Below are 25783 nucleotides of genomic sequence, written 5' to 3' on the forward strand. Positions count from 1 at the left end.
TTGAGTGTTCCTGAGTATATTGTTTATGTGTATCTTGTCACACTCATCAAGGTCTGACTTGCATCTGAAACGTTGTTGGTTTAGGGTGAGTAGCCTAATAGTATTCAAGCTTGACTGAATGCATTCAAAGCTTGGCCATAGTCGTCCTGACTTTGCTGAATTGGATATAACTGTCTGGTTACAGATGCATTAACACAAAAGGGTATTACATAAAGACTAAATGCATGATTTGCTATGACACCATTTATATTATTCTTTCCTTTTTTGCAGATACACTGGACTAGGAGGTCACCAGGATCAAGTTCCTCCTGATGGTGAACAAGCAGGGCCAGACCTGCCTGTCTAAGTACTGTGAGTGGGTGGACACTGGAAAGAGGCCTTCTCTGGAGGCTGATGTTGTCAAGGGATGCCTGTCACGGTAAAAAGAAGAGGTCTCTATCTCAATTGTTATTTTTACTCCATTTGAAATCTCAATCAATCAAATGCATTTTGTAAAAACCTTTTTACATCAGAAGTTGTCACACAATGCTTTACAGATACACAGCCTTAAACCCCCAAAAGCAAGCAAGCAATGTGAAGGCAGAAGCACAGTGGCTTGGAAAAACTACTTTTTTGTTGTTTACTTTCAGGGTAGGACACAACAGTGAGAAGACGTACATAACTGGTGACAGGGGCATGGACGAGACAATACAGAACAGAAAGAAATCCAGTTCAATAACCTACATCCACCCCTTTCATTTATAATTTTGGTTATGCTATTCTTCATGCTGAGTTAGTAGTTTGCCACTGCCAGTCCACATGCATTTTATTCAGGTGACAGAACTCATTCTGCTATTCAAACATCCAAGTAACTAATATTTTCTATCTAGTGCTCTTTTATGGACTTCAAACTAGTATATCGACAGTATGCTGCTCTCTTCATAGTTGTTGGTATCAGTGACACTGAGGTGAGAGTTCATAATTTTACTGTTATATGTAAAAATAGTGTTATCAGATTAAGGTTGATAATTATATTATTGAGATTATTAATAATAATAATTATATTATTGAGAGTATTCATGATTCATGGTGTGGGATGTCTTTCTTTCCCACAGAATGAGCTGTCACACAACTTTGTTGAGGTTCTTGACAAGTACTTCAGTCATGTGGTGAGCTCAGAGTCTCTTTTTATTCACTGCTTCAGCACATTCTGACTGTATGCTAGATTTACTGCATGTCAACTATCCAACCACCTGTGCATAGCTCAGCATTTCAAAGGTCAACTTTTTCTGGGACAAAAACACATTACTCTAAACAGAGCATTCCCCATTAGAGAAGCCAATACTACACATTTAAGTTTTTTTCCATTGGCAGATGTATCCTTGGTTTGCCTAATGTATCTCCATTTTGCCTTTTGTATTGATGTGAATATTCTTGTAATTACAGGGCTCATCTGCAAAAGAGTCCTTGGTCTCAGCATGACTCCCTGTCAAAATAAAGGTTAAATAAATACAATAAAAATAACCATGTAACTGCTTTGTTTTTCTCTCCTAACAGAGTGAATTGGATGTATCCTTTACAAATGATATGTTTTGTTATTAATCAGTTTGAGGAAATTCATTTAAATAGATGCTGGGGCTGTCTGCGTGTCCACCCTTCACATTAGGGGCTTGTCATGTGGCTAGCTGACTGTGCCATTCCAGGCCTGGCATTTAGTGCGGCACTGCACAGACTGATGAAGACAACTGTCATTGTCTGAGTCTTTTTCTCAGTGGGCAGTCAGACTTGCCGGGGTCAGACCAGTCATAAGAAGTGGAATGCAACTACAGTCGGTTGTTTTTTAAAAGAAGTTGTTCAACCTGGCGAGACATGTTAATGCAGGTTAAATTCCATGACTGAAACTTAAGTCAATTCATCCTTTTACAGAAAGACAATCATGTTGTACATGTATTAAACTGTGAGTTTGACATTTTCAATGTTTAAATATTTTTTCAAAGAACCCATGACTGAAATGTCAGTGAACTTTGACCCCTCTGTTAAGAGTAGCCAGGGGTTAACAATAACAATTTTCTTACTAATGGAAAGGGATCATTGGGGGGGGGGGGGGGGGTAAATGCCCTACTTTACACTGTGATAGGGAATTAAATGTGTATTCAATGTTAGTGGAGACCAACAAGAACCGCATCCTGGCACCTCTACTAGCTCTGGACCAGATGTCTGAGACACATTGAGCAGTTGCTTGAACAAGAAGACTATCGGCCTTTGAAAAAGGGTACACATTGCCATCCAAATGATTCATGGACTTCATACTTGAATTTATCAACAACCCATTGTTATTAATATAGAATAGGGAGGTTTTAGACAGCTGTAGTAATAGATTGACTGTAAGGTATCACACAAACCCTGTCTTGTGTTTGGTTCTTGAATGTGACTGGAATATGTAATTCAGGTCTTTTATTAAGTAAATAAACAAGACGTTTCATACTTTGCAAACATTTTAATTTTTTGGAGCATACACATTTGAAAATATCTGTTTACTTCAAACTGCAACTTGAGTTAAATAAATGTTTATAATATACAAAGAAAATACAAGGGAAAGCATAGCTTGCTTTTTTCTTTTTAAATGTGCCTTGCACACAGAACCAGTGTTTTTGTCTCTATAGCTTTATTGTAAAATTACACAAGAAATGCACTCAGGGACTTTGATCCTTATAGCAGGATAACAAACAATCAAAACATACATAACGAAAGAAAAATGAAGAGCAAAAATAATAAGCATGTGCATCATGATTGTATGCCATAAGATTAAGTAAAAGGAGGGAAAATGTAATCCTAATATTCAAACAATGCAGGCACTAGTAAAACTTAACCTGGTAAGGAAATTCCCAAACACACTACAGTTAGCGCTACAGAAGCAGATGCCCTTCTCCCCTCACGTCACGCAGGGAAAGGAAGGGGGTTGACAGCCGGGTGGTGGAGAGTTGGTGGCAATCCAAAAACCCTCAAATCTACAGAGAATGTACAGATGCTCACAGCCAGAGTATGAGAGAGAGTAAACACTGTAGACCATGAGGAAACTGTCTTCCAGTCGCTCAAGTCCTTCAAGCAGCAGTGTGCCCTGGGAAGGGAGGGAGCTGTAGTGGGTGGAGCGGAGGAAGTTGGGGGTGCCCCGGACCTTATCTGCCAACATGGGACTGTTTTCCTAGAGTTCTCAGGGGGAAAGGACGGAACAGGGGAGATTTAAGGGAGGGTGGTTGGTGGGGTTGGGAGGAGGGGGGAGAGAGATCTATTTTTCTGCAATAAAACACAATAGGCTTCACCAGCAGGGGGGGGGGGGGGGGGGGTTGTCAGTCATAATGGGGCAGACGGGGCATGCTCAGTTGAGGTGGAAGCCCTTCTCCATGGTAGCAGCTAGGAGACGCTCTCTCATGATGTCTTCAGAGGAATACTCTGGCAGCTTCAGATAGTGTACACAAGTGTTAACAGAGGGATAGCTGGAGTCTGTCGCGTCCACCTATGAAAAGGAACAATTAGTTTAATAGTATTGCAGTCACCTTGCGGTAAACTATATACTGAACAAAACACGCAACAATTTCAAAGATTTGTTACAGTTCATAAGGAAATCAGTCAATTGAAATAAATTCATTAGATCCTAATCTATGGATTTCACATGACTGGACCTCATCACACTATCTTTGTGCATTCGATAAAATGCAATTGTGTTCATTGTCCGTAGCTTACGCCTGCCCACACCATAAGCCCACCGCCACCATGGGGCACTGTTCACAACGTTGACATCAGCAAACCGCTCGCCCACACGCCACCATACACGTGGTCTGTGGTCATGAGGTAGGTTGGACGTACTGGCAAAATCTCTAAAATGACGTTGGAGGCGGCTTATGGTAGAGAAATTAACAGAAATCTCTGGCAACAGCTCTGGTGGACATTCCTGCAGTCAGCATGCCAATTGACACTCTTTCAAAACGTTTTAGCGGCCATTTATTGTCCCCAGCACAAGGTACACCTGTGTAATGATCATGCTGTTTAATCAGCTTCTTGATATGCCAATCCTGTCAGGTTGATGGATTATCTTGGCAAAGTAGAAATGCTCACTAACAGGGATGTAAACAAATTTGTGCAAATGTTTATTTCAGCTCATGAAACATGGGAACAACACTTTAGGGAAGGGAAAGGGGGATACCTAGTCAGTTGTACAACTGAATGCCTTAAACTGAAATGTGGCTAATGCATTTAACCCAACCCCTCTGAATCAGAGAGTTGCAGGGGGCTGCCTTAAATCGACGTCCATGTCTTCGGCGCCCGGGAAAAGTGGGTTAACTGCCTTGCTCAAGGGCAGAACAGATTTTTACCTTGTCAGCTCGGGGATTCGATCCAGCAGCCTTTCGGTTACTGGCCCAACACTCTGACCACTAGTTGCGTTAATATTTTTGTTCAGTGTAGTATGAACCCTGTCTATTATCCCAGAGGTATGGAGTGGCAGATATTAGTGATAGAGGTTGTTGCTGAGGTCTTGGGGCGGCCATTCCAACTCCTCCTCCGCCGGGGTGTTCATCCATTTTTAAGAAGAGGAAAGTCTCAGCACAATTTGCTGCTTGAATTCGCCCCCCTCCCCCTTTCAGTTCAGTATTCCCGTATGGATTTGGCGATGCCTTTCCCTGAAATTAGTGTCATTCTTGGATGATAATATTGTATTATGTTTTAAAGCTAAACAGAATACATTTAATACTTCTCTAGGGTAGGGGGCAGTATTTTGACGTCCGGATGAAAGGCGTGCCCGTAGTAAACTGCCTGCTACTCAGGCTCAGAAGGTAGGATATGCATATTATTAGTAGATTTGGATAGAAAACACTCTGAAGTTTCTAAAACTGTTTGAATGATGTCTGAGTATAACAGAACTCATATGGCATGCAAAAACCTGAGAAAAATCCAACCAGGAAGTGTGGAAATCAGAGGTTTGTAGTTTTTCAAGTGATTGCCTATACAGTGACTTAGGGTTCATTTTGCACTTCCTAAGGCTTCCACTAGATGTCAACAGTCTTTAGAACGTTGTTTCATGCATCTACTGTGACTGGGGAGAGAATAAGAGCTCCTGGAAGTAGACGACTGAGAAAATGACATGAGCTCAGTGGCGCGCTCAAACGTGAGAGTTAGCTGTGTTCCTTTTCTTTTTTGAAGCCATTGGAATTGTCCGTTTGGAATATTAATGAAGATTTATGATAAAAACATCCTAAAGATTGATGCTATACATCGTTTGACATGTTTCTACGAACGTAAATAAGACTTTTTTTGACTTTTCGTCGTGACATTTTGCGCACGCTTCCTGCATTTGGAGTAGTGGACTAAACGCGAACAAAAAGGAGGTATTTGTACATAAATTATGGACTTTATCGAACAAAACAAACATTTATTCTGGAACTGGGATTCCTGGGAGTGCATTCCGATGAAGATCAAAGGTAAGTGAATATTTATAATGTAATTTTTGTCATTTCTGTTGACTCCAAAATGGCGGGTATCTGTATGGCTTGTTTTGATATCTGAGCGCTGTACTCAGATTATTGCGAAATTTGCTTTCGCCGTAAAGCTTTTTTGAAATCTGACACACTACTCCTTAATGCAACCGCTGTATCTATAATTCTTTGAATATTTTATCAACGTTTATGATGAGTATTTCTGTAAATTGATGTGCTCATTCATCGGAAGTTTTGGGAGGCAAAACATTTCTGAACATTACACGCCAATGTAAAAATGGGGTTTTTGGATATAAATATGAACTTTATCGAGCAAAACATACATGTATTGTGTAGCATAAAGTCCTATGAGTGGCATCTGATGAAGATCATCAAAGGTTAGTGATTAATTTTAGCTGTATTTCTGGTTTTTGTGACGCCTCTCCTTGCTTGGAAAATGGCTGTGTGGTTTTTCTTGTTTAGGTGCTGTCCTAACATAATCTAATGTTATGCTTTCGCCGTAAAGCCTTTTTGAAATTGGACAATGTGGTTGGATTAACGAGAAGTGTATCTTTAAAATGGGATATAATAGTTGTATGTTTGAGAAATTTGAATTGAGATTTTTGTTGTTTTGAATTTGACGCCCTGCTATTTCACTGGCTGTTGAATAGTGTGTCCCGCTAGCGTCCCACATACCGCAGAGGTTAATATCAAACGTTCCCCAAATTCCTACTGTCAGCATTGCTGAAACATGTCAATATCAACCTTATTAGGATGGCTTACTGTACTGCAAGGTTGACATGGTTTCATAAACTCAGTAGTGATTTGCGTCATAGAGAGCCCTTTCCTTACCTTTCGAACGATGGTGAGGCGTGGGTGCAGGTTTGCCAGACCGCCAGGGGGCAGAGTGGAGCATCCTGTGGTGAACTGGAGGAAGGCTTTCCTCTCGTCAGATGACATGCCACAAAGCACCCGCACAAAACGCAGGAACCCAGGACTGTAGAGAGGACAAGAGAACCGATGAAACCATTAAAAGGACTCTCCAGCTAAATATGAAAACAACCAGCTGTTAGATAGCGCCAGTTGATGAACTGGTACTTTAGTACAAGCCTCATGTGACCTTGCCATTTGAGCCCCTTTTAAAGCATGACTAACAGTCAATACAAGGAGATCTAACAACAAAGAAATGATTTCCAAGTTAGCCAAAGGAAGTTCTATTCTACAAGCTGCTGTAGATGAAGGGTCATCATACCTGTCCCTAGTGTAGCCCAGCTTGGGCTCTGTGTAGTTCATGACATCCTCAGATGTCCAGGATGGAGACTGGTTTCCACATAGAATCATCTGCACCTCCTTGTGACTGAAGGAGCTCAGCTTCTCCATGGGGAACACTCGGTTAAAGCCCTCTGAGAAAGGAACCATTCATTTCATTACATCCAAAATGTACTGTAGGAAAACAAACGTATTTGTGATAACTAATACTAAAGAGATCCAATCGGCGAGTCGTATCAATAGGCATACCTCTGAATGCCTCCATTTGTTTCTGGATGCCAGTGTGCATGCAGAAGTCAAACATGAGCTCCACGTACTCCTCAGCATTATCCATGGTCACCATCTGGATGGATGAACAGAGAGGGAAAAAGGACAGTTTCAGACAACTCATCTAACTAATAAAACTCAGGTCAGAGCCAACAGTGGCGCTCTACCTACCTCGTCATCCGCATTGGGCTTCAGGTCCACTGCTGAGAACCCATGCACTTTGGATGAGGGGCAGAACTGGAAATTCAATCTGAGGGAAAAGGGACTCAAAATTAACCATGTTGAAGGATGACATAACTTTACAGCTGTCAAGATCAAACACTATATCAGCATCATGGGAAACTGACAAAAGAAAAGTGAACAAATTCAAAAGCGATTAATCATTGCCTACAAAACAATGTAATTAGCAATAATGTCATTCCAGTTCAGGATATTATCCACTGAATGCCTGACTAATTTAAGAAGCTCAGTAAGAGTGGTGGTAGTAGCTGTGCTCACCCCAGGTCCTCTACACTAAGTGGGGGTCCGGAGCCCAAGGGGTTCTTCAGCATGAGGTCCTGCAGCCTAGTGTTCTTTTCATCCTCAGACTGACTGTTGTTCCCCAAAATCAGCCTCCTCTTCACCGCCAGCTCCTTCATCTCTTTCAGGAACTTGGCCCGGTGGGAGTTGACCCGCTCAAAGTCCTCCCAGGTCAGGATGCCGTGGTACCAGGCCGGGGGCTTGGGTTTAGGGGGGTCCAGGATGAACTCGGACTTGGAGTCCTCGTCAAAGCTGCCGACAGAATAGGTGTCCAGGCTCTCCTCGGTAGACGCCTCCGACTGGATCTCTGAGAAGTGGTGGTGCTGCTCAGTGGGATCGAGGAGGAGAGGGCCCCCACGGGAGGCGTATAGCAGCTTAGACATGTTGCTCTTGATGTCACCCATACAGAGCAACTTGAAGAAGGGTCGTGAGATGGGAAGGTCCACCAGGCGGTTGTCCTGAATGCACTTGGCCAGGAAGACCCCCAAGAAGAGGAAGAGTTTGCTGAGGCGATCCAGCTCGTCACTGTCCTGGGGGAATGGGGCTGGGAACAGGCCGCAGGAGCGCTGGACGTAGTAGCCTGGAGGTTTCAGACCCCCACCCAGATCCACCTGATAGTACACAACACACAGTCAATAAGAAGCAGGGCATTTTCATTGACATGACCTTAACCCCAAAAATATTAATTAAAGGTGACACTGACATGGTTCAAATATTATCGTTTAGATCTACATTTTAATGATGTGACAGTGAAGCAGCACTTACCTGGCGAGACTCATCGTCTGGGAAGTCATCGTCACAGAGCCAGATACCCAGGGATGTCCTCTGGAACTCAGCTGCCACCAGAGCATAGAACTCCAGTGTGGGACCCAGGCCTGTACCCTCCTCCCCCTGGAACTCAACCTGGGGAGAGAGAGAGACTGGTCATTCGCTACGACCTCTCATAACCAGTCACTATGACCTCTTGTGGCCATGCCATTCAAAGAAATAGGGGAAGACATTACCAAGCTGGAAAAAAACTGGTGTACAGTAAGATTACAAAATGTATGCCTATGAACTGGATGAATGAGTACATATTTCACACCATTTAGCATGACATGGACCACTTATTCATGGGTACCAATGACAATCAATAATCCCTTCACACAGACTCTCCAATGAGCATGCATGTTAGTCCAGGAGTACAACTAATCTGGTTTAATCAGGCGTGGTGTTTTACTTCCAAAACAGATTTCCTGTCAGCGTGGATCTGCATGACGCTCTCAGCCCACTCCATCATCTGGTCTCCGCGGGGGACCTTGACTCTCTCATGTTTGAGCCGGCCCACCCTGAACTCCCCAGGGTCGTCTCTCCGCACCGTGGTGGAGGGCCGCGAACGCTCCATGGTCGCCTCCCGCCGGTTCTGCAGCCACACTACCGCCCTGAGGTACACCGACAATACAGTGCGAAGTCAATGAAATTAACAGCAATAATTGGCCCTGTAATATGCAAGAGCTGTATTAGTTTGTTATTCAATGCTATATAAACAAAGACATGAAATGGGTGTGGATGTGAGAAGACGTTGCACCAGTTTCAGGAGTACACACCCCTTTTGTTTAAACGTCAAGCAGCACTAACCTGGAGGCTCCAAACGCAGTGCAGGTGAAGTAGAGCTGCCGGGTCTCGAAGGGGATGAGGAAAGGACACTTGCTGGTAAGCTGCTCACACCATTCTGGGAGGGCCCCGCTGGCCAGGGCCAGAGGCTCCTCGATCTGCTGGAGAATCTTCGTTGTGACTTTCTTGCTGGTGAATTCCTCGGGCGATGCATTGAATTGGAGATCCTCTACATATTGTAAACAACACAGTTGATCAACAACGTGTGTTATTAAGAACACTAACAAGTAACATTTTCACTGCAAGAGGCTAATAAAATAAGGTAGCATATTATCTTCAGGTGATATGTGATGGGGAGGGGGGTCTGAGGTGGTATGTGTGCATCTGTACCTTCCTGGAAGGTGCGTGTGTGGGCGTGGGGGTCTCCTCCGATGATGAAGAGGATGCGGAGCAGCTGGAGCACATCCTCCACTCCGCAGGCGCTTTGGCTGGAGCCAGCCTTGGCCTGGGCCTGCTCACTGGCCACACTCAGGATGTCACAGGTCTGCATGGCACCCAGAGACCCAGGGCTCAGGCCCCCCGACCTGCACCCATGCTCACAAAAGTCCTGCAAGCAATCATATGGACCGTGGTTTAAACCTGATGTTTCCTCAGCTACCTGACTCTACAAACTCTGATTAACAGCGAAGACAGTAGCAGAAAACTGGATATGGCTATTTTGCTGCACATACATCCAGTTACTGCATTCTCACAATCATTATGTTCGTACAACAAAATAATGAAAGGGAACAGATTCACTATGTAAATCATGGTAATGCATAATTTACAGAACAGCCACAAGCCATTTGGATAAAGTTAAGACAAGAGCAAAAACTGTCTAACAAGTGGCTAGAAAAGTGACAGTCAAGCAAGAAGGAAAATGATATATCAAAACAGAGAAGGGAAAATAAATAGATACATAGACAGATAAGCAACATCTTGATGCCGGTCTATACCTTGTATGCAGCTATGAGCTGAGAACAATTTCTGTTTTTCCTAATACTTTTATTAGTGCCGGTTAATTTCCAGTGTCGCAGGAAAGAGGAGTCTGCATTCTTCTGCATGTAGGTTATCAAGTCATTCTTTGGTAATTCATCAGTGCCAAGGTATTGCTCCACATGCTCTACAGACCAGCAACCCTACAACAGGAAGAACCAAATGTTGGTCTTTCCTGATTGTAAAGTCTCAAGGAAAATAGACATGCATTACAGTAGGTTGGTTTAACCACTAAAAAGAGACCCGTGCAGTTACTCTAGTTACATTATAACTAATAGGGTTTTAAGTCACAGTATCCTTGCTGCTTTAAAGGTTAGTGAGATAGGTCTGTCTTAGTCTCAAAAACCCGACCCTAGACAACAATGACTAGGGTCCGGTTTCAAAAACAGACTTTTGGCAACTTTGATAAGAGAAAAAAAAAATGTCCTTGTTCTGGAGTGGGTCCTCTTCAGATAGACAACTCTCCCAACAAATCACGATGCAGACATCCCAGAATGTTGTGATTCGAAACCAAAGTTCAGGCAAAATCTTTGCAGTGGTTTATTGAAGATAGCCACTTGCGAAATGTACTCACTAAAAATAACCTCAGTGATCTCAATCTCGCCAGCTACTGTTTAGTATTTTATTCAAGCGGATAAGGTAGTGATGTGGGCAGGGACGTAGTTCCTCTACGCCATAAAGAGTCACTGTTGCCTAGGTCGGGTTTTCGAGACTAGGTCTGTTTAATTATCCAGGAGGAGCATTTCGCTACACATTGAAAACAGCCACAAAACATTCACAGCAAAGATTTTTTTTTAAATGGGCAGGAGACAAAGACGGGGGGGAGGTGTGAAACTTGTTAATTACCATTTTTCTGCTTTCCTTCTCTTTGTCTGAATCCTTCAATTCTCTGTACATTATCCTGCAAAACAAAGATGGAGATCTGCCATTAATTCCAGCTACTTTCAGTTTAGGTTTCATCATAGCGTCAAGTTAGAATCCTAAAGAAAAACTAAACACCCAAATAAACTGGCATCCTGCCAGGCAGACTTACGTGTATGTGGGTTCCCAGATCCGGCGTAGTTTATCTGATTTGATGCTCCCGTTGCATGAGATCTGTAGAAGCTTCTGGACATAGTAAAAGATAGTACCCTTGTAGTTGGAGAGGGGTAGTTCAACTTCTCGGGTGGTTCCAAGCCCTGCCACTTTGAGGATGAGGGCGAGGTGGGGGGACGGGGCACACTCAACCTCCTCCTGGACTTCAGAGCGAGGTGTACCTGCAAGGACAAGGAAAAACATGAGGAAAGAGCTCACCACTATGCCCTAGGGTGCAATTGAAGTAGGTGTGAAAGACTTGCCATTTGTCTAGTAATCATGTACAATCCAAGTCCATCCACAGATAGATATTGAACTGAACTGTGTCGTGTTTGTGTACCTGGGGGAGGGATCTCCAGGTCAGTGGTCTGCTGGACATTGGTCCGGCCTGGCCTGGGGTCAAATGCTGGGACTAAAGCAGAGAACTGGCGTTTGAGGACAAAGTCATCGTCCCAGGTTCTACGCCGACCCCCTTTGGTTTCATACTCTTCCTCTTCCTGATAAAACAGGACATGAACAACAGCCCTTAGTTCTCTGGTAGTGGCAGGCAAGGTATTACACACAACACAAACAACATGCAACACAGATCGACATTTACAGGAGAAACAAAACTTTCATAAAAACAAGGTCACATACATTTAGTCACACACTTCACATTTGAAATTGACAAGAACTTAAACTGAAATAGGGAGGTTTTCAGGCAATTCTTTTTTTATGAGGGTGCAAGCATGCAATCGACAAGTACACTTTATATGAATAGAAACTGCATCAGATTTTACCCTATTAAAATGAATGTGGAAACCAAGGTTTACCCTGGACCGTACCAAAACTTCCTCATACTCTTGGTCTTCCTGATTGTCATCCTCGTTCTCATCATCATCATCATCAGGCTCAGGCAGATCCTCCTCATCATCTAACTCAGCCAATAGCGTGTTAGCACGACAGCTGTCCAGGAAGTCTGCAGGGAGAGGTGGTGAGAACTCACTAGAAACAACTCTGATCATAATGCACTTCATATAGAGTCAGAAAGCGCTAGCCAAATGTACGAGGAGGACACTGATGAGTCAAGAAGTGTGAAATGACAAGATGGAAGTCAGGCAGTAGAAACACGTATGTGTTAAATGATGAAGAAGCAGAAGAGTAGTGGAGGAGGATAGGAGAGCTGTATAATATAGGAGATGTAGAATATAAGAATAATAGCAAGTCTAGTATAGCCTACCATAAAGGGAAAACTCAGCATCCTGACCAGTGTCACTCTCACTAGACGTAGAGGTCAGGCTGGTCGTCAGAGTGTTACTGAGCAACTGGCCAACCGACAAACCTGTGGTTGCCGTGGCTACATTATTGCTGCTGGTTACTATGGATGTGGACATTGTAACAGTTGAGGTGGTACCAGTGGTGGTGAGGTTAGGAAAGCTCTGCGCACCCATGAGAGGAGAAGCTGCAAACAAAAACCCAAAATGCGATTAGTTCCCAAACAGAAAAAGAAGCAGGTATTATTTTGACTGGTTCCAGTTAAAACTGAATGCTGGTTGCTCTTCTACCACTACACATGCTTGTCACATTCAAGCCTCAGTCAGCACCTTCCGACCACTGGAAGTCATGTTTTGAGTAAAAAAAAACTGCGCATCTTACTTTTAAAAGGTTAACATTAGAAAATAATGCAGTGATCACCGCTCGCTTTACACAAGGATGACACAAAAATGTAATTAGAAAATGTCAGTAATACTCTGTCAGCAATGCAATAATATGATTTATTGGTGAGGCATTTGATTCTCCTTGGTTTAATGAAATGGCCTAATATTAGAGCAAAGAAAACCAGAAAAAAACAGCGGCACAAAAGCAAGAACACCATTCAGATATGTGAAGCCAGTATTTCTTCTTGGCTAGATAAGTGTCTGTCCTCTTTCTTCCCTTTGTGTGGTGATCAAGAGTCGGATTAGCAATCATATCAATATTGAACACAATCTACAATTTTACATTGCCAGGACAAATTTTGTTGACTAATACTCCAGGTTAATGTAAAAATGTGATAACTTATTACTGTACAAGCTGAAGCTAAACTCTAAACCAAAGCTACAAGGCTCCTTCTACAAGTCATGCTAATAATGTCAAGTGAGCTGGCTGGACAGTGGTCCCTTCATGTGCACTGAAGGCTGATGAGGACTGAAGGCTGAGGAGGACTGAAGGCTGAGGGCTGCATGTATCCCATGTGTCCCTGGCCCGCAGACAGTGGAGGCTGAATACTCACTGGCAGCGCTCATGACGTTTCGTCCCAGTGTGTTGGTGTTGTTGTCGCTGCTGCTGCGGCTCAGGTTCATGTTGTTGGTGGCATTGGTGCGGGACATGTTAGGAGCTCGCCGCACAAACGACTCCATGAGGCTGGCCTCTCGTGACGACAGGTTTGGCACGCTGGCGCTAGAGCTCATGGGAGCGCCGGCCGCCAGCAGAGAGCTGACGGACAGACGGGCGCTGGCCACGGAACATAGAGGCCTCTGGGAAGCAGCCTCCTTACTGGAGGACTCAGACACGGAGCTGACGTCAGGCGAGCTGACGCTGACTAGTCCCATGGAGATGGCAGTGGCGTCTGCCGCCGCTTGCCTGTCCGCGCCAGCTTTTCGCTCGCCACCTTCCTCCGCAGTTATCGTGCTGGAGGCGGCATCGGCGGAGGACAGCACCACAATGGGTTCTTGGCCCTCTGCCCCAGGGATGCCACCACCAGCCCCAAGTACCCCCCCCTGCTCCAGCAGGCTATCGGCCCGGCGCTCTACCTTGGTGGAGCTGAGACTGATATCACTGCTGCTGGCCACGCTACACACCGAGCTGCTACTGCCCTTCCGGCTGGAGGAGCTGGCCCCTGCAGCCGAGGAGGAGCCGCCCTTGTCCGGACAGTTATTTTTCACCAGGCTGCTCCAGGACTGCGCTGTGCCTGAAACAGTGGATGAGACAGGTTTGGGTGATGGCGCAGACTCAGGGTCGTACCCTGGCGCAAGCTTGAGGTCAAATTTTCCTTCAGCACCCATACGATAAGAGTTTGAGCCACCAGCATCCCAGGTGACATCAATCCAGCCTGGAAAAGGATATGAATGTAGTGAGACCCAGCAGAGAGCAAGTCAAGACAGCAGTTCTGCTCGACACTGGACCAGATAACCATGTTTGTGACGTTGTCTACAGGTGGGCTGAATACAGATTCAGACTAGATCCATTATTCACCATTAGTATGCCATTCTATGCAGCTATACTGAAGCTGATAGTCAGTATGTTAGCATTGTGCTGAATAGTAAAACCAATAGCAAGTCAAATTTAGATACTGGATGTCTTGATGAAACTGTATGGCCTAGTACTCTGGTCCAGGTGAAGCAGTCAGATAGAAATCATGAGTTACAGAAAATGACAAAGCAAGGTAGAATTGAGCAAATGCAAAGCTGAAAGCCACTTGAGAAAAAGGAACTGAATAATATCGTTGTCAATGTAAATATAATAAAATTGCAATGGAGCCCATTCAGAGCTTGCAAATTGTGACATCAACATGCACTCAGCTGATTGATGGAGACAATTAGTCAAAAAGTATTTAAAAACACACTGGAAACATGGCTGCCCAGAGATTTAACAGATTGCGACGGAGGAAATGATTGTACAAGTATGAAAAGGTTACCTGATAAGTTGGGGGAGAGGGGGGAGGGTTGCACTTCAAAATATCAAACTAATAACAAAAAGGGTATAATGGTAGTGACAGTTTGCAAGTTTAGTCAAATACGTAAATGATAATGGGAGAGGTTTTAAGACGTTTGGCATACAGAGATAGACATGTAATCCTTTACACGCCCCTTGTATTTAATGATAAAAAATAAAAAATAAAAAAAATAAAATGCAATAGGAGAGCAATAGGAGGATGAGCATCACGTAATCCAGTCTAGTCACACAGCAGTAGCACTGACTCATTTTTTCGACGCCGATTGTGGCCGATTACATTGCACTTCACGAGGAGACTGCGTGGCAGGCTGACCACCTGTTACGCGAGTGCAGCAAGGTGCCAAGGTAAGTTGCTAGCTAGCATTAAACTTATCTTATAAAAAAAACAATCTTAACATAATCACTAGTTAACTACACATGGTTGATGATATTACTAGTTTATCTAGCTTGTCCTGCGTTGCATATAATCAATGCGCTGCCTGTTAATGTATCATCGAATCCCAGCCTACTTCGCCAAACGGGTGATGATTTAACAAGCGCATTTGCGGGAAAAAAAAAAATATATAAAACTTTTGTTGCACCAATGTATACCTAACCATAAACATCAATGCCTTTCTTTAAAATCAATGCACAAGTAAACATTTTTAAACCTGCATATTTAGTTAATATTGCCTGCTAACATTCATTTCTTTTAACTAGGGAAATTGTGTTACTTCTCTTGCGTTCTGTGCAAGCAGAGTCAGGGTATATGCAGCAGTTTGGGCCACCTGGCTCGTTGTGAACTTTGTGAAGACCATTTCTTCCTAACAAACACTGTAATTAATTTGCCAGAATTTTACATAATTATGATGTAACAGCAATATTTAGACTTAGGGTTGCCGGCGTTCGATAAAATACGAAATGGTTCCGTATTTCACTGAAAGAATAAACGTTTGTTTTCAAAATGATAGTTTCCCGGATTTGACCATATTAATGACTTAAGGCTCGTATTTCTGTGTGTTTATTATATTATAATTAAGTCTATGATTTGATAGAGCAGTATGACTGAGCGGTGGTAGGCAGCAGCAGGCTCGTAAGCATTCATTCAAACACTTTCCTGCGTTTTCCAGCAGTTCTTCTCTGTGCTTCAAGCATTGCGCTGTTTATGACTTCAAGCCTATCAACTCCCGAGATTAGGCTGCCAATACTTTAGTGCCTATAAGAACATCCAATAGTCAAAGGTATATGAAATATAAATGGTAGAGAGAGAAATAGTCCTATAATAACTACAACCTAAAAAACTTCTTAAATGGGAATATTGAAGACTCATGTTAAAAGGAACCACCAGCTTTCATATGTTCTCATGTTCTGAGCAAGGAACTTAAAACGTTGGCTTTTTTTTTTTTTTTTTACATGGCACATATTGCATTTTTACTTTCTTCTCCAACACAGTATTTTCACATTATTTAAACCAAATTGAACATGTTTTATTATTTATTTGAGACCAAATTGATTTTATTTATGTATTATATTAAGTAAAAATAAAAAGGTGCTCATTCAGTATTGTTGTAATTTTCATCATACATTTTTTTTATTTTATATCTGCCGATTAATCGGTATCGTTTTTTTTTGTGGGTCATCCAATAATCGGTATCGGTGTTGAAAAATCATAATCTGTCAACCTCTAGTGAGGTCAGAAGCATTAGGTTAAGTAATAGGCCTATAGTGTGAGATCAGAAGCAGAAGAGAAAGCCTTCAGTTGGAAAACCAGGAACAAAGGCTGGACCGTTTAGAAATATTGAGTAGCGTCACCCACAAACCACCTGTACAATGTCTTATACAGACATTGTTTTTCAAGTTACTAATAATGTTATGAAAGGACAATGAACAACTGCTGGTTGATATTTTCTGGCTGACCCCCCCCCCCACAGTATTTAACATACAAAAGTGAGACTTCTACAAGCGTTAGTAATAGGTGCTTTGGGTGAAGATGCACTAAAGGCTCCTCAAATTATATAAATGCACTTGATGATGTTCACAATTTGTTTTGTGGTTGGTCTACCATATTTATCAATGACTCCCTTGTCACTAGTTTGTGCACATCTTATGTTCAATTGTCATAGTTACGTAGCCCGATGTCTCTGAACTACTATTATAACACTGCCCCCGTGATGATGGGGTAACATATGGGATTGTCCTGCTTTAGCAGTTTAAACATGCATTATCATGTCATCCGACTAAGTCCCGCAAAAAATGTCTTAAACACTTTCATATGAAACAAAAGCGTTCTATGCAAGCTGTGTGTGTGTTCAGTTCCACACGGAGGGAGGTTTTATTAGATGGTAGGGCTTAGGATGTACTAGTGTCTTACCGTTATGGGCCTCCCCTGTCACCGTACCCTCTCCTGCTGGGTTGCCATCCTGGTCTCTCCACTTCCAGTCGATGCCCCGCACCACACGCGCCCCGGGCACTATGTACTTCATCACCTGGGAGCGGAACAGACGCCTCTGCCTGCGCAGGTTGGCCTCCGCCTCCTTCACTGCTTTACCTGTAGAAGGGAGAATGAGGTTGGTCAGATTGCTTTGCATCATTCAAATCTAATGAATAATGATTCATAAACATACTACAACTAGTGTCTCAGCAAAAAGAGTGCTCCTCGCACACACCTTAAAAATACTTGTGTGTTTTGACTGTTTCTTGACAGCAGTGGCGAGAGCTTAGACCCCCAAAGAGCAAGCAGAAGTGGCACGGACAAACTCCCCAGAGAGAAACCTCAAGAGAACCCACGAGCAGACTCTTACCTAGCTGGTCCTCACACACACCACTGACGGTGCCGTAGATCTCCAGGCCTGACAGAGACAGGTAGTGTGTCTGCCCGCTGGCATTCTTCCCCATCTGCTTGATGCGGATGTGTCTCCAGCCCTGTTTCTCCTCTTTGGACGGGTCCAGAGGCCAAGTGGCTGTGGACCTTCACAACAGGACACAAACTGACTTTCAGAACCAGCCTTATAGGTTTTGGATCCTGAGTTCTTCCTGACCATAGGCTCCTGGATATGGGCCCTTCTGACTGGAACAAGGCTTACTTACCCCGGCTCGTTGAGGCTGCAGTCCTCCACGTGGTTGTAGAGACTCATCCAGGTTTGGCCGTCTTTGGACACCTGGAACACCCAGTTCCTGAGGGCGGAGCGGCCGTAGCCACGGGCGTGGCGCAGGGTGTAGGCAGAGGGGATGACCCACAGGCCTAGGTCGATGGCAAACCAGGCGTTCTTATCATCATTGGTGTGGCAGTTGAGGGCAGAGCTGTCCCGACTCAGGATGTCCTCCAGTCGGCCATATGGGAGGTTACGACCCTCAGAGGAGGTTACTACCACCAGGCCGTAGGCTGCTGGGTTCACCCACTCATAGGCAGTCCTGGAGACAGAGGAAACACACAAGATTAATACAAGGTTATTTTCTAAATACTTTCGTGTATTGTATAATAAGCATTTAGCTGATCATCAGGTCTTTACACAAAGACGATGGGAGGAGACATACTTTGCATTGGTACCAATCCAGTAGACTATTCCGTTCTCGTCAAAGTCATGCTGGTGTCTGAATGTAAAGGTCTGTCCCTCTCTTAGCTTCCTGACGAAGATGAAGGAGGATCTATCAAAGTCATACCACTGCTTGGCCACCTGGGGGAGAGAGAGGAGATTACTCTGAGACTGTGTGAGTGTTTGCTCAAACTGATCCACTCAAATATGCTGAATGGACAGATAGTGTGATAAGAGAATTATCTAATAAAGGTAAATGAATAAAGAATCCATTATTAATTAGTAGTTATGTAGCATGGGTAATGAATAATTAAAGTACTGAACGTTAGTCCCATAAGGTCTAGTAGAGACCCGGAAGTGAGAGGTGTGTGTGTGTGTGTGTGTGTGTGTGTGTGAGAGAGAGAGATTAGTGGGCCTAAGGGAACTGTAGACGTGTGTGTGTGTGTGTGTGTGTGTGTGTGTGTGTGTGTGTGAGAGATTAGTGGGCCTAAGGGAACTGTAGACGTGTGTGTGTGTGTGTGTGTGTGTGTGTGTGTGTGTGTGTGTGTGTGTGTGTGAGAGAGAAGAGACCGGGAGTAGCCTTCAAGGTTCTCCTAATCTCGGGGGAAAGGAACAGGCAGCACTGGATAGTGAGTAACAGTGGTGGGAAGTCAGGGGAGGGATACTATTCACCTACTGTTTGTGTGTATGTATGTGCGTAGGTTATCTACTGTTTGTGCGGAGGTGTGTGCGTAAGCGGAGAGAGGGGATAAAATTAACTTTTGTTAATGTTGGGCAGAACGTTCTCTGAATAAACTGTACAGACCTTTTGCAGAAAGCTGAGTCCTTGCCTAATTATTAACCCATTGTCTTACAAACCTTGGGAATTAGTCAAGGCTTATTGATTGTTTGTTAATTATTATCATTGGGATAGAATAATTCCCTTGACATAGTGAGAGAAGATGAAACATGGTTAAGGTAGAGGGGGTGGTACCATCTTGAGGAGGTACTGCTCCAGAGACTCCACGGTGGCCAGGGGCTCCATCTTCAGCATACGCCCTGTACGGTCGATCAGCGCCGTCTCCCCAGGCGCACGCTCCAGACGGAAACGCAACCTCCTCGTCAGGATCTAACACACACACACAGGAAGGACGAATGAGTTAGGGATAGGCATTTGACCTTTGACTGTTCGAGTACTTGCATTCCTCATGAAGTTGGTTGAGAGAATGCCAAGAGTGTGCAAAGCTGTCATCAAAGCAAAGGGTGGCTACTTTGAAGAATCCATAGTATAAAAGATACATTTTGATTTGTTTAATTTGTTTAACCCTTTTTTGGTTACTATAGGATTCCATGTGTGTTATTTCCTAGTTTTGATGTCTTTAACCTGTTTGGGATAGGGGGCAGTATTTTCACGGCCGGATAAAAAAAACGTACCCGATTTAATCTGGTTACTACTCCTGCCCAGAAACTAGAATATGCATATAATTAGTAGATTTGGATAGAAAACACTAAAGTTTCTAAAACTGTTTGAATGGTGTCTGTGAGTATAACAGAACTCATATGGCAGGCCAAAACCTGAGAAGATTCTATACAGGAAGTGCCCTGTCTGACCATTTCTTGTCCTTCTAGGGCATCTCTATCAAAAATACAGCATCTCTGCTGTAACGTGACATTTTCTATGGCTTTCATTGGCTCTAGGAAGGCGCCAGAAAGTGGAATGACAGCTCTGCATTCTCTGGGTGAAAAACAGCTGGGGTTTTTGTGAGTGGTCCTTCTGGGAACAATGACATTGAGGCGCTCGTGCACGAGACGACTCCATTTTTTTCTTTCAGTGTTTGAACGAATACGTCGTCGCCCGGTTGGAATATTATTGCCATTTTACGAGAAAAATCGCATAAAAATTGATTTTAAACATCGTTTGACATGCTTCGAAGTACGGTAATGGAATATTTTGAATTTTGTCACGAAACGCGCGTCACCCTTTGGATAGTGACTTGAACGCACAAACAAAAAGGAGCTATTTGGATATAACTATGGATTATTTCGAACCAAAACATTTGTTGTTGAAGTAGAACTCCTGGGAGTGCATTCTGACGAAGAACAGCAAAGGTAATCCAATTTTTCTTATAGTAAATCTGAGTTTGGTGAGGGCCAAACTTGGTGGATGTCAAATTAGCTAGCCGTGATATCTACTCAGAATATTGCAAAATGTGCTTTCACCGAAAAGCTATTTTAAAATCTGACACCGCGATTGCATAAAGGAGTTCTGTATCTATAATTCTTTAAATAATTATGTTTTTTGTCAACGTTAATCGTGAGTAATTTAGTAAATTCACCGGAAGTTTGCGGTGGGTATGCTAGTTCTGAACAAAACATGCTAATGTAAAAAGCTGGTTTTTGATATAAATATGAACTTGATTGAACAAAACATGCATGTATTGTATAACATAATGTCCTAGGAGTGTCATCTGATGAAGATCAAAGGTTAGTGCTGCATTTAGCTGTGGTTTTGGTTTGTGACATATATGCTTGCTTTGAAAATGGCTGTGTGATTATTTCTGGCTGGGTACTCTCCTTACATAATCTAATGTTTTGCTTTCGCTGTAAAGCCTTTTTGAAATACGACAATCTTTCAAATGGTGTAAAATAGTCATATGTTTGAGAAATTGAAATTATAGCATTTTTAAGGTTTTTCGTATTTCGCGCCAGGCGCTACCATTGGATATTGGTGAGTCCACAAGAGGTTAATATTATTCTTCAATGTATAAAATAGTAAAAATAAAGAAAAACCCTTGAATGAGTAGGTGTCCAAACTTGACTGGTAATATGAGAGATATATATATATAAAAAATAAAGGGGCATTTAAGATTTATTCATTGAAACCGTAATATCAACTGGTTATATTATACTGTGGAACACAAACTTCAAAAAGGTAGTAACCTCAGCAGTGGTGCCTGCTTGTAGCTCTGCTATGCCATAGCATTGTTTTGTTCATTTAGCAGACAAAACACTTATTTCCCGAGCCCTTATCACTGTCAAGACACCTATTTTATAGTAAAAATAACCATGATGTAATAAAACAGAATAAAATAGGACAGAATGTGAATCGCATCTCACGTCTAGAACAGTTATTCTCAAAAGAGATCATTTGAGTCAGTGCTCAATTTGTCAAATTGAAATACATTTTTCAGAGTTACAAACCAAAATATGTCTTCTGTTAAAATGTAGTTTATTATACCTGTTCCTTGTTATTTTCTAAACAGATTAACAATTCTACATTGAACACCGCATGGATTTGAATTATGGCCAGAACATCTGGTTGGCTTAACGGTCAGCTTAATGATTCTAATGAAAATACACCGTCTTCATCAAACTAATGTTTTCGCATATTTTCAGTGTGGAACCTGTTGGGTAGGGGGGGTTATAGGCTAGGCAAACCAATTCTAAATGCCACTAGCAGTTTACAAAGTAGGGTGGTCACTACTGTTAGTTACCACAGCCAAAGTCATAAACCCTGCCCGTTTCTACAAAATTCTATTTTAACTGTAACCTTCAATTAAAATCGAAAAGTGTATTTTTGTTTTCATAACTGTTTTTACATTTTGACTGGGGCAACCGCAAAGTAGCCTAAGCGGAAAAATATGCATTTATTCCAAAACTGCACATCATTGTTGGAACACATATTTCCCTACTTCAGTCAACCGTTCCATTTAGAATTTGTGATAAAACTGTCATCATTTGGCAAGGAATGTAGCTTGTGTATCCCATCAGTTAGATACAGAAATAAATGCCTATAAAAACATAAGCGCACACAGCACACGTGTAGAGGGAGCGGTCAGAACATAATTGAGTGAGACACGGAAGGAAAAGTGAATTTAAAGAACATAACTGTGTGATGCTTGGCTTGGTTTATTTGTTGTTGTGTCCCGCAAATGCACATGTACAAATGAACACTAGAGTCAAAAGCAAATAGTTTCACAGTACAGTGCATTCGGAAAGTATTCAAACCCCTTCCCTTTTTCCACATTACAGCCTTATGAAAAAATGATTTTCCCTCAATCTACACCCATAATGACAAAGTGACCAGTTTATATATATTTTTTGCAAATAATGATGAAATAATGAAATACCTTATTTACATAAGTATTCAGACCCTTTGCTATGAGACTCAAAATTGAGCTCAGGAGTATATTGTTTCCATTGATCATCCTTGCGATGTTTCTACAACTTGATTGGGGTGGGGGGGGGCTTGGTCAGGGTGGTGGAAGAACCTTCCAGAAGGACAACCATCTCTGCAGCACTCCACCAATCAAGTCTTTATGGTAGAGTGGCCAGACTGAAGACACTCCTCAGTAAAAGGCACATGACAGCCCACTTGGAGTTTTCCAAAAGGCACCTAAAGAAACAAGATTCTCTGGTCTGATGAAACCAAGATTGAACTCTTAGGCCTGAATGCCAAGCGTCACGTCTGGAGGAAACCTTGCACCATGCCTATGGTGAAGCATGGTGGTGACAGCATCATGCTGTGGGGATGTTTTTCAGCGGCAGAGACTTGGAGACTAGTCAGGTTTGAGGCAAAGATGAACGGAGCAAAGTACAGAGAGATCCTTGATGAAAACCTGCTCCAGAACGCTCAGGACCTCAGACTGGGGTGAAGGTTCACCTTCCAACAGGACAACGACCCTAAGCACACAGCCGTGGCTTCGGGAAAAATCTCTGAATGTCCTTGAGTGGCCCAGCCAGAGCCCGGACTTGAACCCGATCTAACATCTCTGGAGAGACCCGAAATTGCTGTGCAGCAACGCTCCCCATCCAACCTGACAGAGCTTGAGAGGATCCACAGAGAATGTGAGAAACTCTCCAAATACAGGTGTGCCAAGCTTGTAGCGTGATACCCAAGAAAACTGCCAAAGGTGCGTCAACAAAGTACTGAGTCTGAATACTTATGTAAATGTCATTTCAGTTTCTAAAAACCTGTTTTTGCTTTGTCATTATGGGGTATTGTGTGTAGATTGAGGCGGAAAAACAATACATTTTAGAATAAGGCTGTAAGATAAAATGTGGAAAAGGGGAAGGGGTCTGAATACTTTCCGAATGCACTGCATTTTGAAAAAAATGTGATCTCTGGTTAAAGATCGAGTTTTGACATTAGTTTGAGAACTCATGCCCATCCCTAGAATGAGTTTTACTGAACTTAAGCTTTAAACAGGTCGCGGGAACAAACAAAAACTGACCATCACCACTATACTACTGAGAGGTGTGGTGGAGGAGACTGACCTGCAGGTTATAGGTAGAGCCTGGGGTGTCATACAGGTGCAGAGGTAACCTCTCAATGGACTCCAGGACTGCTAGTAGTTTGCGGATTAAGGCAACTGCGGGTCGGCTGAATGAATGGGTCAAACCAGGAAGTCAGCCACTGACAGGTTTTTGTTATTTAAAAATACATTCATAAAAATGAATTATATAAAAGTCTGAATTATTACCTTTCATCATCTTCGTTTTCACTGAATGCGGCTTTAAATACATTTATTCTTTCCATTAATGGTTTACAATTATGTTTCATGTCAAGTTCCACACTCTGAAAAAGAGAAATATTAATTGAGCTGGAGTTGGACTAACGAGGAAGTTGAGGAACATTGCAGAAATTGGTTACCCAGACAGAGTTGAGAAAAGGTATGAAAGAAAGAAATCTGCAGCCCAGATGGAACCATATTCACTGTATAGAGTACTACTTTGGGCCAAAGGTCCCTGTACACATCATCCATCCCACTTACATTATTAAGGACTGTAAAAAGTGCTTGCACTAGGCCACTGCTGCACATTTCATAGGGGGAGATGGTGTTCTCATCCTTGAGAACCACAATCAAGTTTTCCAGAGCCGTTTTCATCAAGTCTCTCCATGTGTTTTCTCCCTCGATACACTGCAACAGAAACAAAACAGCACATTTAACTTTCACTGAGTCATCAAACCTGTAGCTTACAGCTTCAGACAGAACAACCAAGAAAACAAAACAACTACATAGAGTGAGTCAATCAAAATATCTACTTAGTTTTTTTATTAAAGTACCGATTTTACTGTAAATTGCATTGAAGCGCACTTTCCATAAAGTGCAAGTAGACATGAATTGATCATGTGTGTTGGGTGAGCGGACCAGGGCGATTCCCCCACATACCCGTCTGTTGGTAATCATGTTATCCAACTCTGACATACATTTAGGTTAGAGTTGATGTGCTTTTTCCCCCTACCTGTTTGTTGGTATGCAGCTCCCAAGCAGACTCCAGCTGGGTGGCGATGTTCCTCAGGGTGACCACCACCCCCCTGGGCATGCTCTCTACCGCCTTGAAGTGGTCATCATACAGGTCTCTGGCCATGGTCTTCACCTGCGTTTGACATTTCTAGCCATTTAGCAGACACTCGTATCCAGAGCCACTTACAAATCAGTGCATTCAACTAAGGTAACACAACCACACATCACAGGAACAGACAGAGGGGCTCTAGGCTCGCTGGGTGTTAAGGAAAAAGTGAGGGATAACTAGCATAAAACTGCTGTTAGGCTTGGGCTGTATACCGGGGTATTTGGAAATGGACACAGGATGGTTTTTCCAATACTGTTGAAACTATTCGATTTAATTTTTTTATATACATTGGAATATTTGCAGCTACTATTTAAGTAAAATACAGTCAACCTGTCAGGAGATAAAGAAGATTGTGTTCTTCGTTTCACCTGTCAGATATGCTTCATAATGAAACATTTCTGGTAGTAGTACCCAGTCACGTGGTGTTTGTTTACAAGCACACAATGAAGAGAGACCAGAGCCTTATGAGTCGCTCAGTGTTGTGCAGCACCTGCCAGGTGATCTAGTTACAGTATGGAATTCACAACTAAATGTTCGCCAGCTAAATATCTTAGAACTATTAACTGTCTAAAATGTGCCAAATGCTCTGCAGTTGTACATTTGGTTCGCTAATGTAGTAGCTACTTAGCTATCTAGCTAAGTGGTTAGCTTCTTCCAAAATATATGTCTAATATTAGTTTTGTGCGTGCAGTAAACTGGGAGTAGCATTTTTGAGTTACTTGTAATAACGTCATGAGCTGGGATGTCTGTCCTGAAAATAGTTTAGGTCAGAGACTATAAAATGTTTGCAATGCGATCGTTAGCATTCTCTAGGGGATTTTATATGTACTTGTTAGCATTGCTAACCTTTGGGTTACAAAGGCTCAGGGGAGTTCGAAAACAGTGCCCCCTGTGTTTAGTGCCGGTATTACCTAAGATCCCAGTATGGAACAAGGCTGGTATGAAGGCATGACAATCTGGATACTGCCCAAGCCCTCCTGCTGTTATATTAAACAGAAGAATGATATGACGGCTAAACTAGATGGATAATATGTAATG

The 25783-nt window shown here is 42.8% G+C and overlaps 1 protein-coding gene across 8 annotated transcripts in view; it reads right to left on the reverse strand.

Moving 5' to 3' along the window:
* Window positions 1-2456: 2456 nt before the first annotated feature.
* The window catches only part of LOC100380626 (E3 ubiquitin-protein ligase HECTD1), a 43609-nt gene continuing 20282 nt past the window's right edge, over window positions 2457-25783 (reverse strand). Inside the window, exons 16-41 of one of the 8 annotated variants that reach the window (XM_014211177.3) lie at window positions 24635-24769; window positions 24163-24309; window positions 23872-23966; window positions 23666-23771; window positions 19383-19517; window positions 18411-18550; window positions 17964-18287; window positions 17678-17844; window positions 17248-17424; window positions 13456-14133; window positions 12424-12645; window positions 11984-12162; window positions 11545-11701; window positions 11164-11386; window positions 10977-11031; window positions 10091-10273; window positions 9486-9702; window positions 9120-9324; window positions 8722-8923; window positions 8268-8405; window positions 7482-8113; window positions 7155-7233; window positions 6966-7059; window positions 6700-6850; window positions 6300-6444; window positions 2457-3493 (exon numbers count right to left, since the gene is read on the reverse strand). In XM_014211177.3, the coding sequence (XP_014066652.1) occupies window positions 3356-3493; window positions 6300-6444; window positions 6700-6850; window positions 6966-7059; window positions 7155-7233; window positions 7482-8113; window positions 8268-8405; window positions 8722-8923; window positions 9120-9324; window positions 9486-9702; window positions 10091-10273; window positions 10977-11031; window positions 11164-11386; window positions 11545-11701; window positions 11984-12162; window positions 12424-12645; window positions 13456-14133; window positions 17248-17424; window positions 17678-17844; window positions 17964-18287; window positions 18411-18550; window positions 19383-19517; window positions 23666-23771; window positions 23872-23966; window positions 24163-24309; window positions 24635-24769 (5124 nt within the window). In that variant the 3' untranslated portion in view covers window positions 2457-3355. Of the gene's footprint in view, window positions 3494-6299; window positions 6445-6699; window positions 6851-6965; window positions 7060-7154; window positions 7234-7481; window positions 8114-8267; window positions 8406-8721; window positions 8924-9119; window positions 9325-9485; window positions 9703-10090; window positions 10274-10976; window positions 11032-11163; window positions 11387-11544; window positions 11702-11983; window positions 12163-12423; window positions 12646-13455; window positions 14275-17247; window positions 17425-17677; window positions 17845-17963; window positions 18288-18410; window positions 18551-19382; window positions 19518-23665; window positions 23772-23871; window positions 23967-24162; window positions 24310-24634; window positions 24770-25783 lie in introns of all 8 variants that reach the window. The other 7 variants (XM_014211176.3, XM_014211175.3, XM_014211181.3 and 4 more) reach the window with 7 other exon arrangements.

This window comes from Salmo salar, chromosome 09, assembly GCF_965601325.2.
Source record: "Salmo salar chromosome 09, fSalSal1, whole genome shotgun sequence".
NCBI lineage: Eukaryota > Metazoa > Chordata > Actinopteri > Salmoniformes > Salmonidae > Salmo > Salmo salar.